Source organism: Hyperoodon ampullatus, assembly GCF_949752795.1.
Source record: "Hyperoodon ampullatus genome assembly, chromosome: 3".
Lineage (NCBI taxonomy): Eukaryota > Metazoa > Chordata > Mammalia > Artiodactyla > Ziphiidae > Hyperoodon > Hyperoodon ampullatus.
In genome coordinates, this window is record NC_136916.1 from 168,144,006 (window position 1) to 168,170,201 (window position 26,196).

Below are 26,196 nucleotides of genomic sequence, written 5' to 3' on the forward strand. Positions count from 1 at the left end.
GTAATAAGAAAAAAAAAAACAACACATTTTATTGAGAGAAATAAAATTTAAAAATATATAAGCAGGGACCTGGTCACTCAAGAGTTCTAACAAGCCAGGAGTTAATTCACATTGACCTAGGCCTTTCCCTTGCTACTTCCTTTACTCTCTCCTTTCTAATATCCAAACTTTGTTCAACCTTAGATCACTTGATTAAAAATTAAATCACATAAATTAATTAGTTCTTGGGGAACCTGGCAACGCTAATGAAATCAGTCAGAATTTAAGTCTAGCCTCCTACAATGATGAGAAGCAATTATCTAGGATAACGATTAAGATTTGGAGAAACCTCAGTTTGAATGCCAGATCTGGATAAGGGTCACAAACCCAAGTGTGAAACTGACATGTGCACTTTGTGTGCCTGACCTTGGGAAGGTTATTAAACCTCTTTACCCTTAGTTTCTTAGTCTGTAAAATGGAGATAATGAATTTTGTGAGAATAAAATAAGGTAGCATATGAAAAATTCTGAGTCTGACACTCAGGAAGTATTTAATTAACATTAATACTAAAAAAAAAAAAGAAAAAGAAAAAGTTACCTTGCATTTTCCACGGCATTAGAGGATGAAACTAGCTTTTCCTCCAGTACTGTTACTTTCTTTCTTAGCTTAGCCTCTCTATCATCTGCAGCCAAAACTTCACGGGTGTAAGAATCTTCTGATTCTAAAAGATGGTTACGCAATCTCTCTAGCTCCTTGTTTAAGCGTAATTCTTTGTCACGTAAATGTTGAACCTAGGTAGAGGACATTTCTTTTATTTTTCTTCCATGAAATGCTCCCCCTTTCCCCTCCTACAAGCCACTCTGTTATCAAATCTTTCCCCATTACTGAAGTGTATTAATTGTAGACTAATTTCTCATACTGCAAGATATATTTATGCTAAGAAAAAAGGCTCCTGAAATCATCTTGAATATTCATTTGGAAGGTTTACTTTGTAAGAGCTCATTCCCTGTGGCTATAATGGAAAATGGAATTGTACAAAGTACTAGGCTTTTTGTGACAGGCCACTTTTTCAGTAAATCTCATTTTTTTCATACTTTGTGGGTAGGAAATTTTTCTTATATCCAAGATATGCCCCTCTTTTTCTTTTCTTGAGGTATAATTTAATTTCAGGTATAAAACATAATGATTAGATCATGGTTTTTGCTTGAAAACTGAAACAGAATGCACTTTTGGGAGATCAAAATCCTACTAAAGCGCATCAGAGTAAGACAAAGAAAAAATCACCTAAGAGAAATTCATTTTAATTGATAATCTTTATAGTTTTCTTATTTAAGAGTTATTAGACTTAAGTGTTTGAATCACTATTTCTTTAAAGTGAAAGTATACCTCATTCTGTACAGCAGTGTTTTCCATTTGTTTCTGTTTCAGGGCCAACATGACTTGATCTCTCTCCTGTTGAAAGATAACTGTCTTCTCCTGCATTGACTTAACTGCATTTAAAAGTTGATTTAACTCCCCAGTCTTGCCCTTTTGGAAAGAAATAACTTTAGCTTTAAAGAAAGACACATTAAAAAAAAGACATTTCTTCATTAAATAATTTAAAAACTCAGTTAACTATGTCAAGGTCATCCAAAACAAGGAAAGTCTGAGAAACCATCACAGTCTAAAGGAGCCTAAAGAGACAATGACAACTAATTATAATGTATCCTGGATGGGACCATGGAACAAGAAAAGGACATTTGCTAAAAAATTAAGAAAATTCAAATAAACTATTAATGTATCTATAAAGGTTCATTAGTTGTTGCCAATGTACCATAGTAACATAAGATGTTAAAAATAAGGGAAACAGCGTGTGAGGTATATGGGAACACTGTACTATCTTTCCAACTTTTCTAATAATCTGAAACTATTCTTAAAGGAAAAGTTTATTTAAAATGCTTTAAAAAGAACTCAAAAGACACAATCTCTTCAAACTTACCCTACACAACAAAGCATACACAAACCCCCAAATCACCCAAAAGTGTGTGTGTGTGTGTGTGTGTGTGTGTCTATTCATCAGGCATACGCAACTGTTAGGGAAAGTAACCGTGTGGAGTTGCTGGCACAGGAGAAAAAGCAAAGTCATTTCACATGCACAACCTATTTTAAAAGAACATTTTGGCAACAGTTTAACGAAAGCAACTCTGGAATGTTATCTTGCTAAGACTGTTAGGAAAATTTATTCCTGAATGCCTTCCATACAAGAACAATATATTAAAGACGACAGGAAAAAAAAGATAACCTTTCATTGCAGAAGTAGGGCCATGAATTTAAGATGATAGCTAGAATTCTAAAAAGCACAAAAAAGTGTCAGACTGTTTACAGCCAATTCTTTTCTCTGTTTGAGAAGTGCATATCGTCTGAATCTATTTATAGATTGGTATCATTTTTACATTTTCATGTAAACTTTCCATTTCTTTAAGAATATATAACACGTCCCCGAGGACAAATGATTGAAACCAAAGCATAAAACCATCTGTTCCTTTTATCTCAACACCCCCTCCTGGAAAAGAAGGCCAATATTTTCCAAACAGTTTTTCAGTTAAACATTTTTTTCACATTAGAGAAATGGTTGACAAAGAGTAGAGTATTATAAGAAATCAATTAGTTTATGCTAATTATCCTCAAGTAATACAATACTTAAGTACAACTTAACTAACTTAGGAAAGCTTCCTGAAAGGTAGGTGAGCCTTAATTAAATCTGTACACTTTGGATCTATAAATGTCAATGAAACAGAATTAGACTGTATAAGATGCTAAAACTACAATAGAAAAAAAACATAAAAAGAATACTTTATTGTCCTCCTCTCCGTCATTATACTCTTACAAGCCCTAAGATGCTACACCCAATTTTGGCTAGTGAGCAATAGAAAGCTTCTACCCTCTACCAGTCTTTTTCATACTGAATATAGATCAGTACCATAAGAAGCTAAGAAGCTATTCCTGAAAGGAGGAGCACAACTCAATACATCAGTGTACCTATTTAATCAGATGACAAAGAAGGGGAAAATGAAGCAAGACTTTCCTTATCAAGTGAAAACTACATCAAGCATTCACAAACTTTAATCCAAGACTCTTAAAATGGAATTTAATTGGCAAAAGAAGTTAAATCATTTTGTATCTTGTGCCCCAGCAGCATGTAAACACTCAAGAAGCAGTTGTTGAATATTCCATTGTTCTGCCTCATTTCTTTGCTAAATTTCCACCACTAAAAGTATAGAAATAAGAGTAAAAAGGCACTACATCAAAAGAGCCCATAGCTTTGATCACAGCATGATGTACTGGGTCTTCAATACATTCTTATCAAAAGCAAATATCAACTGAATGTAAACATTTAAATATATCAAAATTACTGACACTTTTAACCAATACAACCTTCCTTTTTATGGGTGAATAAACAAACCAATAAAGTCAAAACACACCCAAAGTCACACAATGACACAACTGGGATTAGAACATTTATTGAGTCTACTTATGTGAAAAGTACTATTCATAGCTAACGCTTTTCAAATACCAGGCTGTGAATGAATCATAAATATCAATTTAATGGGTCATCCAGCACTTCCTTTTTTTTAAGAGAGCATCACACGTAGTAAAGGTAATTTCTGATTCCTGAAACTTTTGTTTCAGTTTTACATACACACACACACACACACACACAAGCGCTTATTGTGTCACAATGTAAAATGTATTTCGTACTTCAGATCATCGTCAAAGATGTAGCATGTATTTCACAGAGCTTCCCTTTATCTATAATAACCTCTAAAACCAGCAGTTACTGAAATATGCCTAAAATGTGATTAAACTGCAGTAACCTCAGAGTTCTTATATCACATTTCTATTTTCTAAAGAAAAACATTAACTGCTTCTAAACTTTTTCTACTTAGACTGTAAAAAAATTAATCTAGAACTAAAAATATTTGGAAATATCTAGTAATTTGGGGGAGAAACTTGCAGATGCCTCTGAGGAAAATTTATTTTGAATGAATCACAATACCTTGAAATAAATATTTCTAAATGAACAAATGCATCTTCTCCTTCAAAGAACATCAATAAAGTAGCACACTAAAAAATCTCCCTCCACCCCAATCTTCCCTCCACAACACGCCGTCGAGAACATACCTGCTCTTTTTCTTTCAGTAGGTGCTCAAAAGCCAGAGCCTTCTCCTTCAATGAATGGCATTCAAACTCTTTTTCTCGAAGCATCATAGAAAACTTCGTATTAGTCTCCTGTAATGCTTGATATTCTGTTTCCTTTTCCCTGGATGTTTCCATTATTTTTTCATTTTCCCCTTTTAGTTTACAAATGTCCATTTCTAAGATTAATGCTCTCTCCTTCAGGTTTGTTACTGCCTGCCTCAAAAGTTCATTTTCATTCACCTTGTTAGTGAAATTTTCATTCAAAGCAAGTAACTGATCACTTTTGGCTTTGATTAAGAGGTCTTTTTCCTTAAGCGACTTTTGTAAGGTATCTTGTTTCTCCTTGAGCTGCTTAATTTCTGAATCAGTTTGTTCATGTTCTTTTCTTTCTAGCTCTGAGGAAGCAGCAATCGAATCAGACAACCTGTGATTATTTTCCTGGAGAGTTCTAATTGTTGCATCTTTTTCCTGCAGTGATTTTCTTAGCTCTTCTATTTCTTGTTTAGAAGACTCACTCAATACATCAGGCTTAATTGTTCTAAGAGACTCTGCTGACTGGGAAGTAAGCGATGATCCAGAAGAGAGCTGAGGTGAAATAATATCAAGTTTTCCTAAAAGAAGGTCCTTGGTATTGCAAAGCTGCCCTATGCTGTGCTGAACTTGTGCTAATTCCTGCCCCAAATTTTTGAGTTTGGTTTCATTCTGCTCATAACTTTGGATCAGGCCAGTATAGTTCACTTGCAATTTAGAGTTGTTATCACTGTCAACCAGAACTTGTGCCTGAAGCTGATGAAGCTCCTCGTGGAGCTGAGCTGACTCGTGCTGCATATTTTGTACTGTAGTCATTACCTGCTGTTTCCACTCTTCCATTTTCTTCACTTGTTGTTTTAACTTATCGCGTTCCTGTAGAAGCTCCTCGAACTGATTACTATTAACACCTCCAACCTCATTTTCAGTGTTGGATGTTTGTAAAACTGTCAATAAGGTCTGACATTTCTGACTTAATGCATCTATTTCAATGTCTTTTTCTCGAATGATACGTGATAAATTCTGAATAGTTTCTCTAAACATATCTTGGCCACTACTTTCAAAGCTCGTGGACAATTTTTTATTTTCATCTTGCAGCTTATTGAGAGCTGTTTCTTTTGCAGCAACTATATCCATCATCTTGTGATATTCTGTTTTTAGATGGCTATTCTCCCTTGTCTTCTCACTCAAAACAGCTAGTACCTGTTCTCGTTCCACAGCATAGGCCTGCAGCTGCTGTTGAAGGTAAACAACATCCTGGGGGTAGGAAGCTGTAGAAATTCGAGCATGAAGAGCTTGTATCTCCAAATCTTTCTGCTGGATAATCTGAGTTAGTTTACCAACCTCATCTCTGGAAAGCTGATCAATCTGTTTAGTTAGAGATATATTCTTTTCATTTAGAAGTTTAATCTCCAATTCTCGTTCTTTTATTCCTTTTACTAATCTTTCAGTTTCAGCTTTAGATAAATCATGCTTTTCACTTCCATTTTCTATATTAAGGCCCTGAACTTTTGTTTCTTGAAAAATAACAGAACTCTCTGTTTGAACGTCCTGTCTTTCTTCATGCAACTGGGTTTTGATTTGTTCAATTGTTTTTTGCAAATTCTTAATTTCCTCATCTTTCTCTAAAAAGAGCTGGGTGTGTGTGGCGTTCATTTGCTCATGCTGGTATCTAAACTCATCCATTTCCTTCTTCTGCTCCTGTAAAGACTGAAGCAGCTGTATTTTACTCTGGTTTTGATCTTCAATTACCTTTTGATGATGTTTTATTTCCTCTTTAAGATTATCCTTTAATATATTCAGCTGATTCACCTCAGATTCTAGTTCTGTAATACTATCAAGGGTTTTAGGCTCAGCCACAGGTGCAGCTCGACTCTGCTGTTCCCTGAGTCGTTCCAACTCTTCTTTCAGATGATTGTTTTCTTCTTTCATGGATCCAAGACTTCTGTCTTTTTCCTCTATGGTTTGCCTTAAAATTTCATTTTTTCTTAAGGCCTGAGTATATTTATCTAATTCCTCCTGAAGCTCTGAACTTCTTTCTTTAAGTTTTTCAATAAAAATTTCATTCTCATTTACAAGTTGGGTCAATTGCTTCTGCTCTTCTAAGCTAGCTGACAAAATTTTCTTAGTTTCCTTATGATCAGTATCCATCTGCTTGATATTCTTTTTGAGTTCTGCTATTTCCAAGTCTTTCTCTTGATTGAGTTTAATTAAATGCTCATGGTCCAGCTGTAAAGCAGAGATACTCAAATTACGTGCATTGGACAGTTCTTCCATGGTTTGCTCATACTTGTTTGCTTCTTCCAACAGCCTCCTTTCAGCCCGACACAATTCTCCTTCTAACTGTTCCTTCTCGATTTTTAGAGCCTCCACAATAGCGTTTTTTTCCTGAGAAATCTGATTGTTACCAGCAATAGACTCTTCCAACTGATGTCTTACATTTTCACATGCTAAATTCAACTTTTCGTTTTCCATTTTGAGATCAAAAGCAACTTTCTTTAAATTTTCATTGAGCTGTTCTATTTCTGAAAGATTTTGCCTTAAGTTTCTCACTTCGGCTTCCCTTTCGTTAAGTAAGTCATCCTTAAAATTACTGTTAGAGTCTCGATTAAGAGACTGCGTTATTAACTCATCCCTGACTCTAGAAAGCTCCTCCTCCTTTTGTTTAATATGTTCCTGAAGTTCAAAGTTCTCCTTCTGGATGTTTAAATTTTTTGTGTGCAATTTATTTAGCTGATCTACCAAATCTGCTACTTTATCCTCAAGCTTCTGCTTGGTTAAATGTAAATCACTTAGTACCAGTTCACTTTGAATTAGCTTTTCTTTCTGCACGTCTAACTCTTTAGTAATGCTCATTTTATCATTTTCAAGTTGATGAACTCTCTTTTTTTCATCATTTAGATCTTTTTTCAGTTTACTGATGACATTATCTCCCTCGTTTTCTTGTTTTGATAGCTGATCTTTGATCAAAATCATGTGCTGAAAGAAAAATTAATTTGCATGGTAACTTTAAAACATTCTCTCATTTTAGTACCTAAAGGAAACTTTATAAAATGTCACACATAATACAAGAATAATCCTCAGACATTTCTAATCCTTCTAATTTTGTTGGGAACTTTTAAAAAATTCCCCCCAAAATTATTTACTAATTATCTTACAGCAAATCTATTTAATTGTTTTAGAGATTAGAACTTAAAAGTAAAGAAGATAAATGATATATGTTATATCATATATATAAATGATAAGTGATATTTTCAACTCTTAAGCACTGAAGCAGGGAGACAACAAGCTGCAGCCCATGGGCCAAATCACACCTGCACCTGTTTTTGTAAGTAAATTCTTATTGGAACAGAGCCAGGCTCGTTCGTTTACATATGACAACAGCAGAGCTGAGTAGCTGCAACTGCAACTACATGGCCTGCAAAGCCAAAGATATTTATTATCTAACACTTTACAAAAAAAGTTTGCCAACCTCTACAACTTGAGCATCAATTAACTAAAATATTGATTAAATCACTGAAATTAAACCATGCCAGTTTTGCTTATTAATCCAGTGTTCAGTCTACCGAGTAGAACACGCTGCTGCACTGTCTCTAACATATCATAAAATAGGGCTTCCCTGGTGGTGCAGTGGTTGAGAATCCGCCTGCCAATGCAGGGGACAGGGGTTCGAGCCCTGGTCCGGGAAGATCCCACATACCGCAGAGCAACTAAGCCTGTGCACCACAACTACTGAGCCCGCGCACCACAACTACTGAAGCCTGTGCACCTAGAGCCCATGCTCCGCAACAAGAGAAGCCACCACAATGAGAAGCCCGCTCGCCGCAACTAGAGAAAGCCTGTGTGCAGCAATGAAGACACGATGCAGCCAAAAATAAAATAAATTAATTAAAAAAAATATATATACACCATAAAATATAATTTAATATAATATATTGTTACCTTTGTAGCCTCTTGGTTCTGTTTATCCAATTCTTCTAACTCAGCTGTTAGTATTTCCTTTTCAGTAATGCTCTGATTGAGTTCTTGTTCCTTTGCCTCCAAATTACGTCTTAAATCACATAATTCTGAATCCAAATCCATGTCCCTTGCAGCTGTACTTTTAATTACTTCATATTCATTGTTCAATTTTGAAAGTGATATTTGCAGTTCTTCCTTAAATGAAAAAAGGGAAAAAAACCAACATACTATCAATTGGAAGAAGAGACACCAAAAGATTAAAAATATACATATATAAGCAAAACTTGGGAATGTATTTTTAGATACAATCTGTGTTGGAAACATTATTGAATAATACCTCAGCAATAATACATAAAATTCAACAAGCCACAGCCTTCATTCATGTACAATTTTATTTGCAGCTTCAAGCAAAACATTTCTATAGTCCTAGACAAGATGCAACAACTGTTAAGTTTGTCCTCTAGCTCCAACTTCTTTACACAAAAACTTTCCCATTTGAGAGCCTTCCCACTCCCACTCCCACTGCTGCTTCCCTTCCGTCTCCTCCTTCCCCCCAACAACACACATACTTTTCAAAACACCCCGAGCTTTCCAGATCCCTTCACTTCCATCCCTAACGTCACCACCAACAGCCCCAGGCAAAAATGTAAACTATCCATATTCATTTGCTCTGAAGTTTGTCCTAATTAGAAAATAAAAGGCTTCGTTTCCCTCATAAAAGTAATTTCCCTTATAACTGGCTTCTGTCAGAACATGAAACCTTTTCTTGACCCAAGAAAGAACCCTCCTTTCCTTCCTTTACCTTCTAACCTAAGCACAGACTAGGTTCCCCTCTCTCAAACCTAACATTCCTAAAGATACACCTGTATGTGATTTTTTAAAGCACATTCTATGTTCTATTCTATTTGTATTTAATGCTTTTCCTCCAAAATCCCAGACATGGGACAGTTCTGTATGCTTCAACATTATTTCAGCCTCTGAATATGATGTTTGTGATAAACCCTCTATCACTGTAAAGACATCTTTCATTGACAGAGATTTTTAAAAGCAAACTTCTATGGAATCTATTTTAAAGTAAATAAGAATCTCAAATTTTCATAAGTAGTCTAATATATACCTTACAAAAGAGACCAATGAAAACTATATTAGAACATCTGCCTTACAATTCTCATTCTCTTCCAATTCAAAAGTTTATTCTGAACCGCAAATGAAAGATGGAAATATCATTCTCTTATGCCTTTCTAGAGTTATCTGTTCAATTAAGAGAACCACAGGGACTTCGCTGGTGACGCAGTGGTGTTAAGACTCCACGCTCCCAATGCAGGGGGCCCGGGTTCGATCCTGGTCAGGAAACTAGATCCCACATGCATGCCGCAACTAAGAGTTCACATGCCACAACTAAGGAGCCCGCCTGTCGCAACTAAGACCTGGCACAACCAAATAAATAAATAAATAAATAAATATTTTTTTAAAAAAAATTAAAAAGAACCACAAAGGGGACTTCCCTGGTGGTCCAGTGGTTAAGACTCTGCGTTCCCTCTGCAGGGGGTGCAAGTTCGATCCCTGCTCAGGGAACTAAGATCCCACATGCCGTGGAGCGTGGCCAAAAATAAACAAACAAATAAATAAATAAAATTCTAAGAAGAGAACCACAAAATTTTTGTCATGTGGATCTTAAGAATACACATGACCAGGACCTCCCTGGTGGCGCAGTGGTTAAGAATCCGCCTGCCAATACAGGGGACACAGGTTCGATCCCTAATCCGGGAAGATCCCACATGCCATGGAGCAACTAAGCCTGTGCACAACGACTACTGAGCCTGTGCTCTTGAGCCCGCAAGCCACAACTACTGAGCCCAAGAGTCACAACTACTGAAGCCTGAGTACCTACAGCCTGTGCTCCGCAACAAGAGAAGCCACCTCAATGAAAAGCCCGCCCACGGCAACCAAGAATAGCCCCCGCTCGCCACAACTAGAGAAAGCCCGTGCACAGCAACAAAGACCCAACGCAGGCAGATACATAAATAAATAAATTAAATTAAATACTAAACAAAAAAAAGAATGCGCATGACCTTGCAGGTATTTTTGGCATTCTTAACCAGTGAGGAGACCCATAGCAGACACAATTCAAGCAAGAGTTGCAAATGGATTACCTAACATCAAAAGAAAGGAGAAACAGCTAATCAGGAATAGCTACAGAATCCAAAATTATCATGAGGAGGTTACAGGCCCTATCAGAATACATGCAGAGATTTGCAAACTACAAAATACACTTAGACCAGTTAGAGAAAGGAATAACTGAATGAGCAGAATGCAATGGAAGCAGAAAAGAACAGAGGAAACATACATAATATAGTAATTTAAAAATGACTGGAAGACACTACTGGCATTTAGTGGGTAGAAAAAGTGGGGGCAAGGAACCTACAATGCAGAGGACACAACTAAGAATTCTCCCACCTGAATGCCAACAGTGCCCCTTTGAGAAACACTGCCTATATACTAATGTGCAAGGATACGGAAAATATAATATTAAGGTATGTATGAACAGTATATATAGTATGCTAATATTTGTATTTTTTAAAGATATTTATATATATAAAATCATATATGCATAGATATAGTCTGGAAAGATACACAAGAAACTGGTAAGCAAGAACACCTCTGAGGAAGAGACCAACCAACAGAAGTGTGAAGGATACTATATTTGTACTGTCTGAAGTTTTTCAGGATGTATTACTGAATACATACATCAGGAAATATGTGTTACTTTTTTAAAAATTAAGATTTTAAATTGAGTTGAGACACTGGCCTGTAATAATAATAAATAACACCAGCTTACAACTGTTCTATATTTAAGAAGCTGCCTTAACCAAGGACTTACCCCCTAAGTGGTACAAACATAAAAATACCTTTCCCCATTTCCAACATTGCATTACAAAATCTTTTTCCATCCTTGCTACCAGTATACATATTTCTACCACTGAGACTGTCCCTCTTTACCTCTCATCATTAAGAAATTCCTGTCCACCACACCAGACATATTCTGGGGCATATAAGTGGTGTATAGTTACTATAGTATGCCACTCCAGACTCCCGACCCACCTGTGTATGCTGCTGCTGACAGGACCTCATCTGAAACCAAAACAGAGCCTTTACCTATCTTTTCTGCTCATATCTGTATGCCTACTGGCTTATCTTTAAATGTAAACTCTGCCCAGCCTCTCATACTCTGAACCTTGCCCAAGTACTTCAACTTGGCCTGACCAGCATCAATGAGATCAGCTATATCCTCAGGACTCTCAAGAACTAAATACTCCATTTTGATATAAACTGGCCCTTAGCTATGACCTACAATTTTAATTCTGCCCCCATATTTATTGCACCCACCTTTTCTTGATTCAGTAATGAATTCTCTTTTTCTAAAACTTGGACATGCATTTTAAGTTTCAGATTGTCTTCAGCAAGATTGTTATCCTATAAAAATGTTAAAACACTGTGTTTTCAAATAACAAGAAATTTGAAGTTTACAAAAAAGCAGGCAAGCTATACAATTGTGCATTTCTACTCTTCAGTGATATATAAAAATTATAAGCATAACACATTGGACCATCTAAAACCAGTCATTCTATAGACATTCTTAAAGAGGATTCCTTTATTATATTTGAAAAAATATGTAAATATATTTACAAAATAACTTGTAATCATTTAAAAAATAAAAAAAGAAACTCCTTGAATTCTTTAAGTGAAATCAAAATGCATTCCTCACTTTGGTAGAGGATCTGCTTCCACTGCCTACACATATGTATCATTTGTCATATTAATCTTCAAAGAAATATACTTGCATTTTTCAATTATGTACTTTTAAAATTATGTCAATTTATGATTCTGTTACTAATCAGCAAACATAAAATTACTAAGATGAAAGTTCCTTGGATAAGTTCACATGAATTGTAAAAAACACAAAATAAGTAATTATAAATAATCAAAATCTTTGTCTTGGTAAACCGAAGACAAAAGCTTTCTCTCTTAAAAATTAGTTTACCTGGTTTAAATTACTCAGTCTCTTTATTTCATTTTCAGCATCTGTAAAAACAACAATGGATCTGACATAAAAATTCTTTAAAATAACTTAATAATTATCTCCTATACTAAATTCACAAATGAAATCCAATTAAAATGTTATTTATAAGCATAATTAGCAAGCCCTAACAGTGAAATGTATTTTTGCTATTTTGTACTTCTATTTTGACTATACCAAAGAAGTCATAATATAAATGTCAGTGAGAAACTATGTTAAAATCCAATTCTATGGACTAGTATAAGAAAAGAATTTATAACTGTATTCTAGATGTCATAAGTTATTGCCTGAATAAAAACATTAACAACAACTGCATTTTAAAATGAGTTGAGGGCTTCCCTGGTGGCGCAGTGGTTGACAGTCCGCCTGCCGATGCAGGGGATGTGGGTTCGTGCCCCGGTCCGGGAAGATCCAACATGCCGCGGAGCGGCTGGGCCCGTGAGCCATGGCCGCTGAGCCTGCGCGTCCGGAGCCTGTGCTCTGCAACGGGAGAGGCCACAACAGTGAGAGGCCCGCATACAGCAAAAAAAAAAAAAAAAAAAAGTACAAAATGAGTTGATTAGTCTGTGTAGCAGGAAATAGTATAAGGACTAAGATTTGAAAAAAGAAAAAACAATGTATATTATACCACAATATGTTATACCACATATTGGTATGTTATACCACAATATGTTATATGTATGTTATACCACAATAATAAAATAATCTCTCAATTTTCTAAAGTGACTTAGACATGACTACTAATAAAAAGACCATTCAATCTGGTATTAGAGATAGATCCACAAATAGAAGTAGTTCTAGAAGAAGAACACAAAGACAAAATACCATGAGTTCAGCTGAAGTAATTCATTCAATGTTCATTCAAGAAATATTGGGCTTCCCTGGTGGCGCAGTGGTTGAGAGTCCGCCTGCCAATGCAGGGGACGCAGGTTCGTGCCCCGGTCCGGGAAGATCCCACATGCCGCGGAGCGGCTGGGCCCGTGAGCCATGGCCACTGAGCCTGCGCGTCCGGAGCCTGTGCTCCGCAACGGGAGAGGCCACAACAGTGAGAGGCCCGCGTACCGCAAAAACAAAAAAAACAAAAAAAAGAAATATTGAGCATTTACTATGATGTGAGTTGCTAAACAAGATGGAAAAATTTAGTCCATGCTTGCTCTCAAGAAGCTTACAATTTAGAGGGGAAGATAAAAAAGGAAACACATGAGAACAGTACACTGTGATACAGGGAGCACAGGTGCTACCAGAGCAAAAGGGCCAAACAACTCACCCAGACTAGGAGGGCCGGGGGAGTGGGGTGAACGGGGCCAGGGAAGCAGCAGTGCTAGGTACCTCCCGGTGGATGCAACACCTCTAATGAATCTTAATATACTAAGAGTTAGTGGGGGAAAAAAACAGAGACACTCCACACAGAAAAAGCAACAAATGCAAAGGCAACAGAGCTTAGAGGCAACATTGCTGGCTTTAAGGAGCTATAGAGAAAGTTCAACACAGCTAAAGCTTAGAATGTTAGGAAACTGGGAAGAGTTGAAACTGCAGAGGTAGACAGAGACCAGATCATGAAAGACACCGTATGTCCAACTAACATGTTTAGACCGTATCCTGAAGTTCACAGGGAGCCACAAAGTACTAAAATCAGGGAAGTGACCTGCTTTACATTTCTGAAAAATCATTCTGGCTGCAGAAAGAAAACACATTGATTGAAGAAGGAATCATGGACACCAGAGAATAATAGGTAACACTTTTATAATGCTTATTATGGGTTAGACACTGTTCTAGAGAGAACTTTGCAGCTAGTAACTCATAAAATCCTACTACTACAACCACGAATGAGATAGTATTATCCCAACCACAGAGATGAAAAACCCAAAGTATAGGGATGTTAATTAACTGTCCAAGGTCAATTAGTTAGTGATGGAGCTGGATTCCAACCTAGTCACGTTCTTAACCACTATGCTATTCTACTCTACTAAGAGACTGCTATAGTTAAACAGGCAAAAAGACATTATAATTGGCTGAAGCTATTCAGTGGCAGTGGAAATAGAGAAAAGGGGAAGGACTAGGGCAGCAGGTTTGTGTTTTTGTTTTTGTTTTTGTTTTTCTGTACGCGGGCCTCTCACTGTTGTGGCCTCTCCCGTTGCGGAGCACAGGCTCCGGACGCGCAGGCTCAGCGGCCATGACTCACGGGCCCAGCCGCTCGGTGGCATGTGGGATCTTCCCGGACCGGGGCACGAACCCGTGCCTCCTGCATCGGCAGGCAGACTCTCAACCACTGTGCCACCAGGGAAGCCCAGCAGGTTTGTTTTTAAAGCAAATAAACTCATATGGATCACCCAATACACTAAGCAAATATATTTATTTTGAGAAGAACAGAGCTACTCTGAAGTCAAATGACAAAGTCGTCCAGAACCCCACCACACAGCCTTCCCTTTGTCTTCATGGCAGTCCCAAGACTGAGGCACCTATGAGAAACCCTAGAGCTCCTCTGGGACACAATCCTGAAATAGCACTGAGCCAGAGAGAAGTCAAGGAAATAGAACCGATAGGACTTGCAAGGTGATAACTTCAAGTTTTCTGTTTTGGGAGAGTGGTAAATGCTACCAATCACCAAGGTAGGGAAAGGAAGAGGGGAGGAAGAGGGTCACTCTACTTTGAGCCTAACTCTAAATTTACTCCAGGTCAGGAGCTCACGATAAACAACTAAGTAAGGAACACAGAAGGGGCAGGCAGGGGGTATCACAAGCACATAAGGGCTAGAAACCTCTAGAGCAGGAATGCGTTCATAAAGTGAGAGTTCATCTTGTGAGAAGAGGACTGAGTGAAAACTAGAACACATCTTCTCAGTGGAAGAGCTCCCGTTATGTTTTCCTGGCATAAATAAAATACCGGTGTTAGGCCTATTTCATTCAGTATTTTTTGTAACCTAGAACACTGGTATGGTAACTAAATATCATCTTGAGCACAGTAAGTGGTGGAAGACCTATGGCTCCTATTATTCTTAGGTCTGCTGAGATACAGATCATTTTGAAAGGTAATAGAGACTTTTGAAGAAGACAGGCTGCATTCTCTAACTGGAGGGTCTGGGCCCTAATGAGTTACAGGAAGTATTTGGGAACCTCCTCCCAACAAATGTCTACATAAACATTTCTCAGAAATCTACATAGCCTCCTAAGTCAATGAGTTCCATGTAAATACTTAAAGGATGAAGAAGGGAGGCAGAAAGAAACCTAGCCAATTCTTAACCCTTTTTAGTAGAAATATCCTATGTGTGATCTATTAATTATGGCACTGAATCCAAAGCAAGCAATTCTATTCAAATTCCACATAGTCATTTCCATAGTGTTCAATTATTCAAGTGTTTGTCTCTGAAAACAACTAGTATGAAATGAAACACCGATCAGAAACAAGTTCCAAACATTTTGTACCAGACAGTGCTTGTTGCAGTCTGAACACTTCTTCTTCTACTGAAGAACTGTGTGGAATTCTTTCCTTTTCTGTCACAGTATCACTCTGCTTCACAGCATAAGGTTGCAATTTACTACATTCCAGTTTCAAGCTTTCACATTCTTCAAGTAATTGTCTGTTTTCCACACTTAGTCGTTCTTGTTCCTTCTTCAAAACACCTCTGTCATTTTCTGCAGAAGATAATTTTTTATTTATGCCTTTTATTTTATCCTCAAGTTCTTCAATTTTTTTTGTAGACTCTACTTTTTCAGCTTGTAGAACTTGAATAGTTTTTTGCATCTCATGGATTTTAGAGTGATCAGTTACTGCAATTCCTGAGCCACCTAGAACATAAACATAAAATCAGGGACACATCAAATGTCAAGTACCAAGAGACAAATAGCCTGCTATATACAACTAAAGATTTAACAGACTTCAGAACTTGGAAGGCTTAAAAAGAAAAGCTAAGGGCTTCCCTGGTGGCGCAGTGGTTGAGAGTCCGCCTGCCGATGCAGCGGACGCGGGTTCGTGCCCCGGTCTGGGAGGATCCCACATGCCGCGGAGCGGCTGGGCCCGTGAGCCATGGCTACTGGGCCTGCGCGTCCAGAGCCTGTGCTCCGCAACGGGAGAGGCCACAGCAGTGAGAAGCCCACGTAATGCAAAAAAAAAAAAAGAAAAGCTAAAATAACAGTGAGATACTACTACTCATTAGAATGTCCAAAATCCGGACACTAACACCACCAAATGCTGGTAAGGAGGTGGAGCAACAGGAACTCTCATTCACTGCTGGTGGGAATGCAAAATGATATAGCCAGTTTGGAAGAGTTTAATCATTTCTTTCAAAACTAACAAATATGATACTCTTATCATATGATCCAGCAATCATGCTGCTTAATATTTACCCAAAGGAGCAGGAAACTTAAATCCACACAAAAACCTGAACAAGAATGTTTATAGCAGCTTTATTCATATATGTCAAAACTTGGAAACAACTGAGATGTCCTTCAGTAGGTGAATGGATAAAAAAACTGTGGCACATCCAAACAATGGAATATTATTCAGCGCTTAAAAAGAAATGAGCTATCAAGCCATGAATAAACATGGAGGAAGTGTACACACCTGAAACTTATATAATATTGTACATCAACTACACCTCAATAGGGACTTCCCTGGTGGTCCAGTGGGTAAGACTCCGCGCTCCTAATGCAGGGAGGCCAGGTTCGATCCCTGGTTGGGGAATTAGGTCCCGCATGCATGCTGCAACTAAGAAGCCCACATGCCGCAACTAAGGAGTCCACGTGCTGCAACAAAGATCCCACGTGTGCAACTAAGCCAAAATAAATAAATATTTTAAAAAAAAACTACACAATAAAAAATAAATTTAAAAAAAAACATGGAGGAAACTTGAATGCATATTACTAAGTGAAAGAAGTCCATCTCAAAAGGCTACATACTATATGGTTCCAACTATATGACAGTTTTGGAAAAGGCAAAACAATGAAGATAATAAAAAGATAGGTGGTTTTAAGGGTGGGATGGGGGGAATGCATAGGCAGAGCACAGAGGATTTTTTAGGGCAGTGAAAATACTCTGTATGATATTATGATGATATACATTTGTCCAAATCCATAGAATGTACAACACTAAACGTAAACTCTGAGATAAATATGGACTTTGGGTGACTATGATGTGCTTTGGTAAAAAAATGTACTATTCTGATAAGTGACGTAGATAGTGGGGGAGGCTATGCATGTGGGGGAATGGGGTATAAGGGAGATCTCTGTACCTCCTCAATTTTGTTATAAATTTAAAACTGCTCTAAAAAAATAAAGTCTTTTTTTAAAAAAGGTTATATTACCGTAATGCACAAAGCATTTTAAAATAAATAGTTAAGGAAAGATATTATTTGAATCAAATACTAAAAAGCCTTTGTATCTGAGTTTGAAATAAAGTAAAAACACACCAAACAATGCAAAGAAATCTCTGTATTATAACTATTTACCACAAAGGTAAAAGGACTTTTCCATTTTTGCAGAATCTTGACAATAGTGGTGCCGCTGTAAGTTTCTGGCAGATGAGCAGGACCAGTCATTTACTCATTCCTTAGAACTTTGACCAAGTTTCCATCAGCTAAGTCTATCATTTAATTATGTCATTTTATACACTAAACTAACAAAATTAATAACCTTCTTGTAAAAGATTTTCCAGTTCTTCAATCTGTTCTTCATAGTCACTTAATTCTTCTCGATGCCGACGAGTTATTTCTGTCAATTTCTGTTGATGTGCATTCTGCAATACTGACATTTCACGCTGATGGTTGTCAATTTCCTGACTTCGGTTCTGTTTAAGTTCCTTAAAAAAAAAAAACGAAGTTAACCACATTTAAAATAAATGAATTTAACTAAACTATTTCATTGTTGTCCAAAAGTCCATATTATTAAAAATAATTCTCTGAACATGCTCAGGCTGAAAAAATTTAAATACAGGCCCCAAATCTGGACAATTCTAAACGACCCCACCCTTTCCTTTCTTGGGCCTTAAAAGCAGTTTTTCTACTTTTAATGAGGGAACACCAGCAAGAAACAACTGAAACAAAATGCAAGCAAAAATATCTTTTTCTCTTTAGTATCTGTGACCATGAACTTCTCCTGCTAATGACATATTCCACCAATATCAGTGTCCACCTTCTGGCCAATCTGTTCCTGTTGTCCTATTATACCTATCTTTTTGCTCAGTCTTTCCTTCTCTCAGTCTTGATAGGACCCCTAAACTGTCAACCAAGGTGTCTCACTACCCAAGCTGAGACCACTATCTCTCTCCTAGGAACCTGGATATTCAGCTGCATCTTTCAAAGAGGGAAATTGGTTAGACCAGAAGCATTATAATAGCTGCACCCTGGAGAGCCTATCCACTGTGTCCCGCTACCTAGATCTCTGATGCTGGTCTAATTTCTACCCTTCCTGAGGCCAAAATGCTCAATTTTTCCTTCAATCCTGTGGACAGAGTACCTGGCTCCTTCTAATAAATCCTCTTATGCTTTACTTAGCCAGAGACGGTTTTTGTTGCTTGTAGCCAAGAATCCTAATCAATAAATTAGCTTCTATTTCCTGAGAAGACAAGTAAAGTTATTCTTTTTTTTTTTAAATTTTTTTTATTTTTGGCTGTGTTGGGTCTTCGTTGCTCTGCACAGGCTTTCTCTAGTTGCGGCGAGTGGAGACTACTCTCCCTTGCGGTGCGCAGGCTTCTCATTGCAGTGGCTTCTCTTGTTGCAGAGCACAGGCTCTAGGTGTGCGGGCTTCAGTAGTTGTGGCGCACGGGCTTAGTTGCTCCACGGCATGTGGGATCTTCCCGGACCAGGGATCGAACCCGTGTCCCCTGCATTGGCAGGCGGATTCTCAACCACTGAGCCACCAGGGAAGTCCCAGTAAAGTTATTCTTTAGTCCTACGCACTTACTTATGTGCCAGTACTTGACAAGGAAGTTTACATTTAAACCTCAAAAACAATCCTACAAGAGAGGTATTATGATATCTACTTCACTGATGATAAACAGAAGCTTGTAAAGATTAAGTAACTCGCCTAAAGCAGCACAGCTGGTAACTAGTACAGCCAGGATTCAAAGCCAGGTCTGAATGAGGAACCCATCCACACTGGTATTGTAATAACAATAAAACCAAAAACTAAAAAAATTCTATACATGACAATAATTTACATACTAAAAACAATTCACTGCCATGCTAAGTATATGTAACTGAGACTTCTCTTGAAGGAAATAATTGACACAAACTAGCAAAATTCCACCATGAAGGGAAAATAATTGTTTACAATAAATAATATTAACATTGTATTTTGTCAGTATTCTTTAACCCTAACCCTTGAAATTTCAGTGACCCTAGAATTGTTTTAATAAAGACTGTTTTACGAGATACAATAGAAGATAGAAACTTATGAAATATAAACTACCTACTAAATAAATATTCAAAACCAAATGATTTTGGAAAGAGAGATATTATATACTTAAGGTGCCATAAAGAATGGAGAAGATATAAAAACAGCAAAAAAAGTGAATATCATAATCTATAAAATACTTTTATAACTGAGCCTTTTATTAATTTAGGCTTATACTTTTTTAAAAATTTATTTATTTAATTTATTTATTTTTGGCTGTGTTGGGTCTTTGTTGCTGCACGTGGGCTTTCTCTAGTTGCAGCGAGCGGGGGCTACTCTTTGTTGAGGTACGCGGGCTTCTCACTGCAGTGGCTTCTCTTGTTGCGGAGCACGGGCTCTAGGCGCATGGGCTTCAGTAGTTGTGGCTCGAGGGCTCTAAGGCTTGGCTCAGTAATTGTGGCACACGGGCTTAGTTGCTCTGTGGCATGTGGGATCTTCCCGGACCAGGGCCCGAACCTGTGTCCCCTGCATTGGCAGGCGGATTCCTAACCACTGCACCACCAGGGAAGCCCCTAGGCTTATACTTTTATTTCTTTTTTTTTTTTTTTTTTTGCGGAAGGCGGGCCTCTCACTGTTGTGGCCTCTCCCCTTGCGGAGCACAGGCTCCGGAGCACAGGCTCAGTGGCCATGGCTCACGGGCCTAGCCGCTCTGCGGCATGTGGGATCTTCCCAGATCGGGGCACGAACCCGTGTCCCCTGCATCGGCAGGCGGACTCTCAACCACTGCGCCACCAGGGAAGCCCCCAGGCTTATACTTTTAATAAGCAAATTTTAGATGTATAACAGCCATTGTTCCAACAATCCACCTTACCTTAATGATATTTTGTAGTTTGCAGATTTCACTTTGATCAGAGCTATCTGATCCTTGTGCTTTAGAAGTCTAGATCAGAAAAACACGATTAGAGATAACTGTACTGATTTTCTTATAAAAGAGAAAGTCAGAAACTAACTTTATTAGAAGATAGGTTTTTTTAAAAAGGGGCATTTGCACAGGGAATACAGCCAATATTTTATTATAACTTTAAACAGAGTGTAATCTATAAAAATACTGAATCACTGTGTTGTACACCTGAAACTATTATAAATCAACTATACTTCAATTTAAAAAAATTTAAAAAACAAATGTAAGTAAGAAAAAATGGGGGGCATTTATTTCCCAGACAAATTCTTATTAAAGAATGCCAAGCACCTTTTTAAGAACCTAGTCCAATAGTGACTAATACACAATAAATACAAGATACCATTCAAGAGTTTGTTAACTAATTAGGGAAGACAATACTTTTACAAAATAAGAAGGAAAACACCACAGAATATTTTTCTTGGCTCAACAAAATATAAATCTGATGATAATCAAGCAGCTTCCTAAAAGGTTAATTTCTAAAATGGAAAGCTACCCAACATGAATGCTAAGATTAATATTAACATTGCTAATAATGCTAATATTAATATATTGGCTTTTGCATGATTTTCTTCTCATTCAAAGCTGTATGTTGCTCATTTATCTTTATTAACATTTACTATAGCATGTTAAGGAACCAAAAGCTGCTCTCTGGATAAAAGAAGGAATACAGTACATTGGAAATAACATAGGATTTGAAGTCGAAAGATGTGTGCTTGAAGCACAACTTAATCACTGTGACAGTGGATGTATTACTTAAACTTTTACTTTGCTTATCTGCAAAACAGAGGTAATAAACACCTCTCATAGTTATTAAAGATAATATATTAGATTAGTATACATGGAAACATCTTGTGAAGTATGATACAAATATTAATTTTTATTATGTTTTACTAGAAAATTAAGTCCCCTGAAGGGTGCCAATTATACCTTTTTCACTGTAACATCCCAGTACAGGTCTGTCACATAGTAGGCATTTGAGATATGCCAAAGGAAATATACCAAATCTTTTCCACATGAAATCTTACCTAGGCAACGTTTCTTAAAATGTGTTCCTCGGATCATCAGAATCACCTGGGTACTGATTTGTTTGACTATATTTTTCAACATCCTAAAATAGGCTACAAAATACTAATCTCTACTCTCTGAAGGTATAGGACAGGGGACCTACAATATTACCAAGTTCCTCAGGTTATTCTTACACATACAAAGTTTAAGAACTACCATCTTTCAGAGATAAGAGGGACAAACAGATCATCCTCTCTAAGGTTTATTCTGGGTACTGGGAATGTCTAGCAACTTGGGAAGCAAGGAGATCATTTTAATTGGGAGGGTTTCTCCTTTACACAACAAGATTACACTCACAAAAAGATAGAAAATAATCTCTTTACTTATGTACTTTATTTTTCTCCACACTGATGGAATAAAGTCTATATGAACAATGTTCCAGTTTATTTCAGGTCTCATGTGTATTGGCAACCTCAGTAATACATAAAATCTGATAAAGAAGACAAAAAAGGGATCCTTGGAAGAAAGTTAACAGCTCAAAATAGGAAGGACTTAATTTCTATTCTAATGTGTGAGAAACAACACATAATAGTTTATGTGTTTTATAATACCAATTATCAGATTTTTCATTTTACATATAATTAATGCAAAGAAGAACCTCAGACAACATCTAAGCAAGTAGTTTCAAATCTGGTGCCTTGGTTCCACCAGAGAAGTCTCAGGGACTCCAGGGGAAGAGGTGCTGGTTCAACCACAGCAACTCCATTTTTGTCTCCTTTAAGTAAGTGCTGGACTTGTAGCTTTTAATTTTATTTTAAAGTATGGTTCTCTTGCTTTAAATTTTTTGGAAATTTCTTCCAAATATTGTACAGAAGGGGAAACTGAGGTTGAGAGAGAAAGATGACCTGACTAAAACCACTTAAAAAGTCACTGGCTGAATCAGAATACAGGTTTCTGATTTCCTAGTCCAGGGTTCTTTCTGATACCAAAACTTCTACACATAGCATCGTTACTTTTACTCACTCACGGTTTTCAAAAACTCATGAAAATTCTACCTACCTGAGCAATATGCCTCCAATGGCCAACTTCAGACTCAAGTCTTGAAACTTCATTTGACAATCTGTTTATTTCTCGTTGTGATGAAATGATGTCACCAAAATCCATGTCATCATCGTGGAACGCTGAAGCATGATGACTTAAACCATAACCAAATGAAGGAGATGCAGCGGTTGCTGGTGTATCACGAGCTCCTGAAATCGCTGGCTGAGCAGCTGACTGCAGCTTCAGCAACTGATCCTGCAGCGCAATCTGTCTTGCTTTAAGATGGCTGATTTCTACCTATATTTATAATCCATATTTTAGAGAAGGTACTTCAAAATAACCATATTGACCCTTTTATACATTCATAATGTTAAAAGTTATAATAGTTTAAGATTACCCAACGACAGTACTCTATCAACTGAATCCAAGTTGTCTATAACACCCCAACATAATATTTTTATTTCAAAACCATGATTACCATAGAGCATAGATAATGTTCCAATTAATATGAGCAACAGAATTCCACTCATACATTAACTAAAGCAATAAAATGCTCAGTTAAACATCAGTTGACCATCTTCTACATATCAGGTAGTATAGTATATGCAATTTCTTAGGGTTCTGTTTGTGATTATCAAGGCTCAAGAGATGAGAAAATAAAAGCTGCAACAGTCTATGCACTGTAAGCTTCCTTAGAACACCTGGTTGGAAGAGTCTTTTGTAACTGATTATGTATGGCTGGATTTAGGCTTAAAATGCACCATGAATCAGGTAACTTTGTACTGGTCTACACAACACAGCTAGAAGGAAGCTTTGATTTATTAATCCGATCTTCACAGTAAGCCTGTGATTAATAGCCCATTAGTCTTAGAAGGAAATCATGCACTGAAAGAGGCCTTGGCTTTAGCCTTGGCAAAGAAAGGCCAGTAAAAATCTGACACTACTCTAGGAGACAACAGTATAAAAACCGTGAAACCCCGAGTAGAGTTTTGACTGAAGGCTTGCAATACCAAGTCAATGTCCAAAAGAAGTTATAAAAATAGGACTTACCATAATGCCACATCCATTCCAAGTAAAAGATTACTCAAAACATAAAAGCAAGCTAGATAAAACTGAAATAAGCTTTCTGTAAAATACTCAAGCTAGTCCAAAAGACAACCTGCCACAACAGAGGAAAATTTGATACTCAGACAGTCAGCAAGTAACAGTATTTCTAATGTCAAGCAATTAGACAAACAAAAACCAAATACAATTATGTTAAATGTCATAATAAACAGACATTTTTTGTATCAGAGCCCCTTCTCTAATGGAGATTTATAATAATGTACAAATTTTATTTTCCCATAAATGATATGAGGCAAATTGCATCTTTGGGCAATATGAACATCACAACGAGGGCAACAAATAGATTCAGAAATAGCAGATCTAAAGTATATATTATCTTTCATTCTAGTAAAAAGTACTGAAATCAACAATTCTTTTCAAATGTAGCTATAATGCAAAGAAAGTTCTCATTATACAACAGACATTTATATCAAGTTGTAGAGTTAAAAAGTACAAGCTCTACTAACAAAGATGTATTCCTAAACTCGAATTCTTAATTTGCCCTCTAATATCCATAGTTAAGTAGAAAATAAAATGCCAGATTATTCCACAGCAGTTTTTTCAACTAGGATGTAAGCATCAGCATCAGCTATGGGGTTTTTGAAAAATACCCATACCAGAGCCCCTTCCCAGTACACTAAATCAGAATCTCCTAGAGGACCTAACAATGTGTACTTTTTATGATTCAGCTGTAAACCCCTGGGTGATTCAGCTACTGCTCTACTGGAGTATCTGTAAATCTGTGCTGCTCAAAGTGTGGTCTGTGGACCAATGCCATGAATGTTTGCTACCAGTCCATGACAAGATAAGTAAAGAAACTGAAAGAGTAAGGCTTAAAGATTTTTAAAGCAAGTTGACAGGGGCTTCCCAGGTGGCACAGTGGTTAAGGATCCACCTGCCAAGGCAGGAGACACGGGCTCGAGCCCTGTGAGCCACAACTACTGAAGCCCGTGCACCTAGAGCCCGTACTCCCAACAAGAGAAGCCACCGCAATGAGAAGCTCACGCACCTCAACAAGGAGTAGCCCCCACTCGCCACAACCAGAGAAAAGCCTGCGCGCAGCAACGAAGACCCAACGCCTTATTATTTTAAGGATTTGTAGTAAATCGGTTAAATCATATAATATTATCAAAACTGCAAAGGAAAGATAAGCTAACTCCAAAATAACCATTTCTATCAAACTAAAGGGGGAAAAATTATAGAACAGTATACGTCAACTATAAAATACCTAATATTCTGTTTTTCCATGGAAAATCAAGTAAACACTAATAAGCATATGTTAACACTTGTAGCTAAAATCATTTTTTAAAAAAGTAATGTTATTAACAATCACAATGATTTAAAACAAATTTAGGTAAATAGATGAGAAATAAGTTTAATAAAATCAGAAATTATAAGCAACAAATGCCTGAAGATATTGTACACAAAGACTTTTCTTCTTTTGGAAAGTAGAAATTAAACTCCACAAAGGTTAGTTTATGTAATATAAACGTAAAAGCTTACAGAGTTCTTGTTAAATTAGTGATATCATACTGAGTTGGAAATTACTAATTTCAACACCCTTTTGATATTTTCATGGATCTAAACAGAGCTTGATTTATATTATAACTCTTAGAAACCATCCTAAATACATTACAGTGAAGTAAACATGAAGTAACTGTAATAACCTTTACCTCTTTCTGTTGCAGTTGATTTCGATAACTCATAGACTGCTGCTTTATTTGAAGCTCTGATGCTTCATGCTTCTCTTCCAGATCAGTACAAAGTTTTTTGAGTCTCTTATTCTAGAAGCAAAGAAAAAAGTGTTTTCAACAAAAAGCCTAAAAATAAAACATGTTAGTAACAGTTATGTGCAGGGCATTATGAAAAACATATTGCTTCATGCACAAAAAAGATGTACTATAGTAGGTCTCAGAATTCTGACCTTTAAACCACAATTTCAATTAAAGTCACAAGTGCAATAAGCATGTTTATAGAGATTATGCATAATTCTGAACCCAAGTTTTTAAAAAATCTTGCTCAGTTTGATTTTCTGCTAAGAAAAACTCACTGATCAGTGTTTCCCCCATCTTTGTACACCCAGTGTCTAGCATACAGTAGGCAATAAATGTCTGGTAAATGAATGACCTAGATTACATGTTTAAACTTTTGTTTTCTCCCTGAACAGTAGTAGTTTTTTAAAGAAACCTTTTTTTAAAAAGACTTATGGCTGAAGTATAGGTCGGAGGCCAAAACCTGACATTACTTGTCTGACTGAACCCTAGGCTCCTGAGTGAGGCACTTCTGAAAAATCCATTTTAAAAACCACTACTAGAACTCAGTTTGGAAAACTACAGTTAGAAGTACAAAAAATACTCTAAATATAATTCAATGAATCTAGACATCACAGTCTTTTGTTTTAAGATGTTGGCAAATATGAAAAAATTACTTAAATTTTATGTACCTAAGTATTAAATTATGTTAACCTAATATCATCCTTTGACATTTGAATGAATAAGGGTAAAATGGAGCAAGAGAAATGGACACTAAAACTT

General features: G+C 36.9%; 1 protein-coding gene across 2 annotated transcripts in view; it reads right to left on the bottom strand.

The window, feature by feature from the left end:
• Nucleotides 1–26,196, bottom strand: part of TRIP11 (thyroid hormone receptor interactor 11) — a gene marked incomplete at its 5' end in the record, with an annotated part of 65,450 nt that overhangs the window by 30,869 nt on the left and 8,385 nt on the right. For both annotated transcript variants that reach the window (XM_079699610.1, XM_079699609.1), the window contains 11 exons: nucleotides 577–770; nucleotides 1,366–1,506; nucleotides 4,141–7,164; nucleotides 8,128–8,340; nucleotides 11,533–11,619; nucleotides 12,188–12,228; nucleotides 15,646–16,008; nucleotides 17,851–18,016; nucleotides 20,423–20,491; nucleotides 22,577–22,855; nucleotides 25,336–25,446. In XM_079699610.1, the coding sequence (XP_079555736.1) occupies nucleotides 577–770; nucleotides 1,366–1,506; nucleotides 4,141–7,164; nucleotides 8,128–8,340; nucleotides 11,533–11,619; nucleotides 12,188–12,228; nucleotides 15,646–16,008; nucleotides 17,851–18,016; nucleotides 20,423–20,491; nucleotides 22,577–22,855; nucleotides 25,336–25,446 (4,688 nt within the window). The remainder of the gene's footprint in view (nucleotides 1–576; nucleotides 771–1,365; nucleotides 1,507–4,140; nucleotides 7,165–8,127; nucleotides 8,341–11,532; nucleotides 11,620–12,187; nucleotides 12,229–15,645; nucleotides 16,009–17,850; nucleotides 18,017–20,422; nucleotides 20,492–22,576; nucleotides 22,856–25,335; nucleotides 25,447–26,196) is intronic.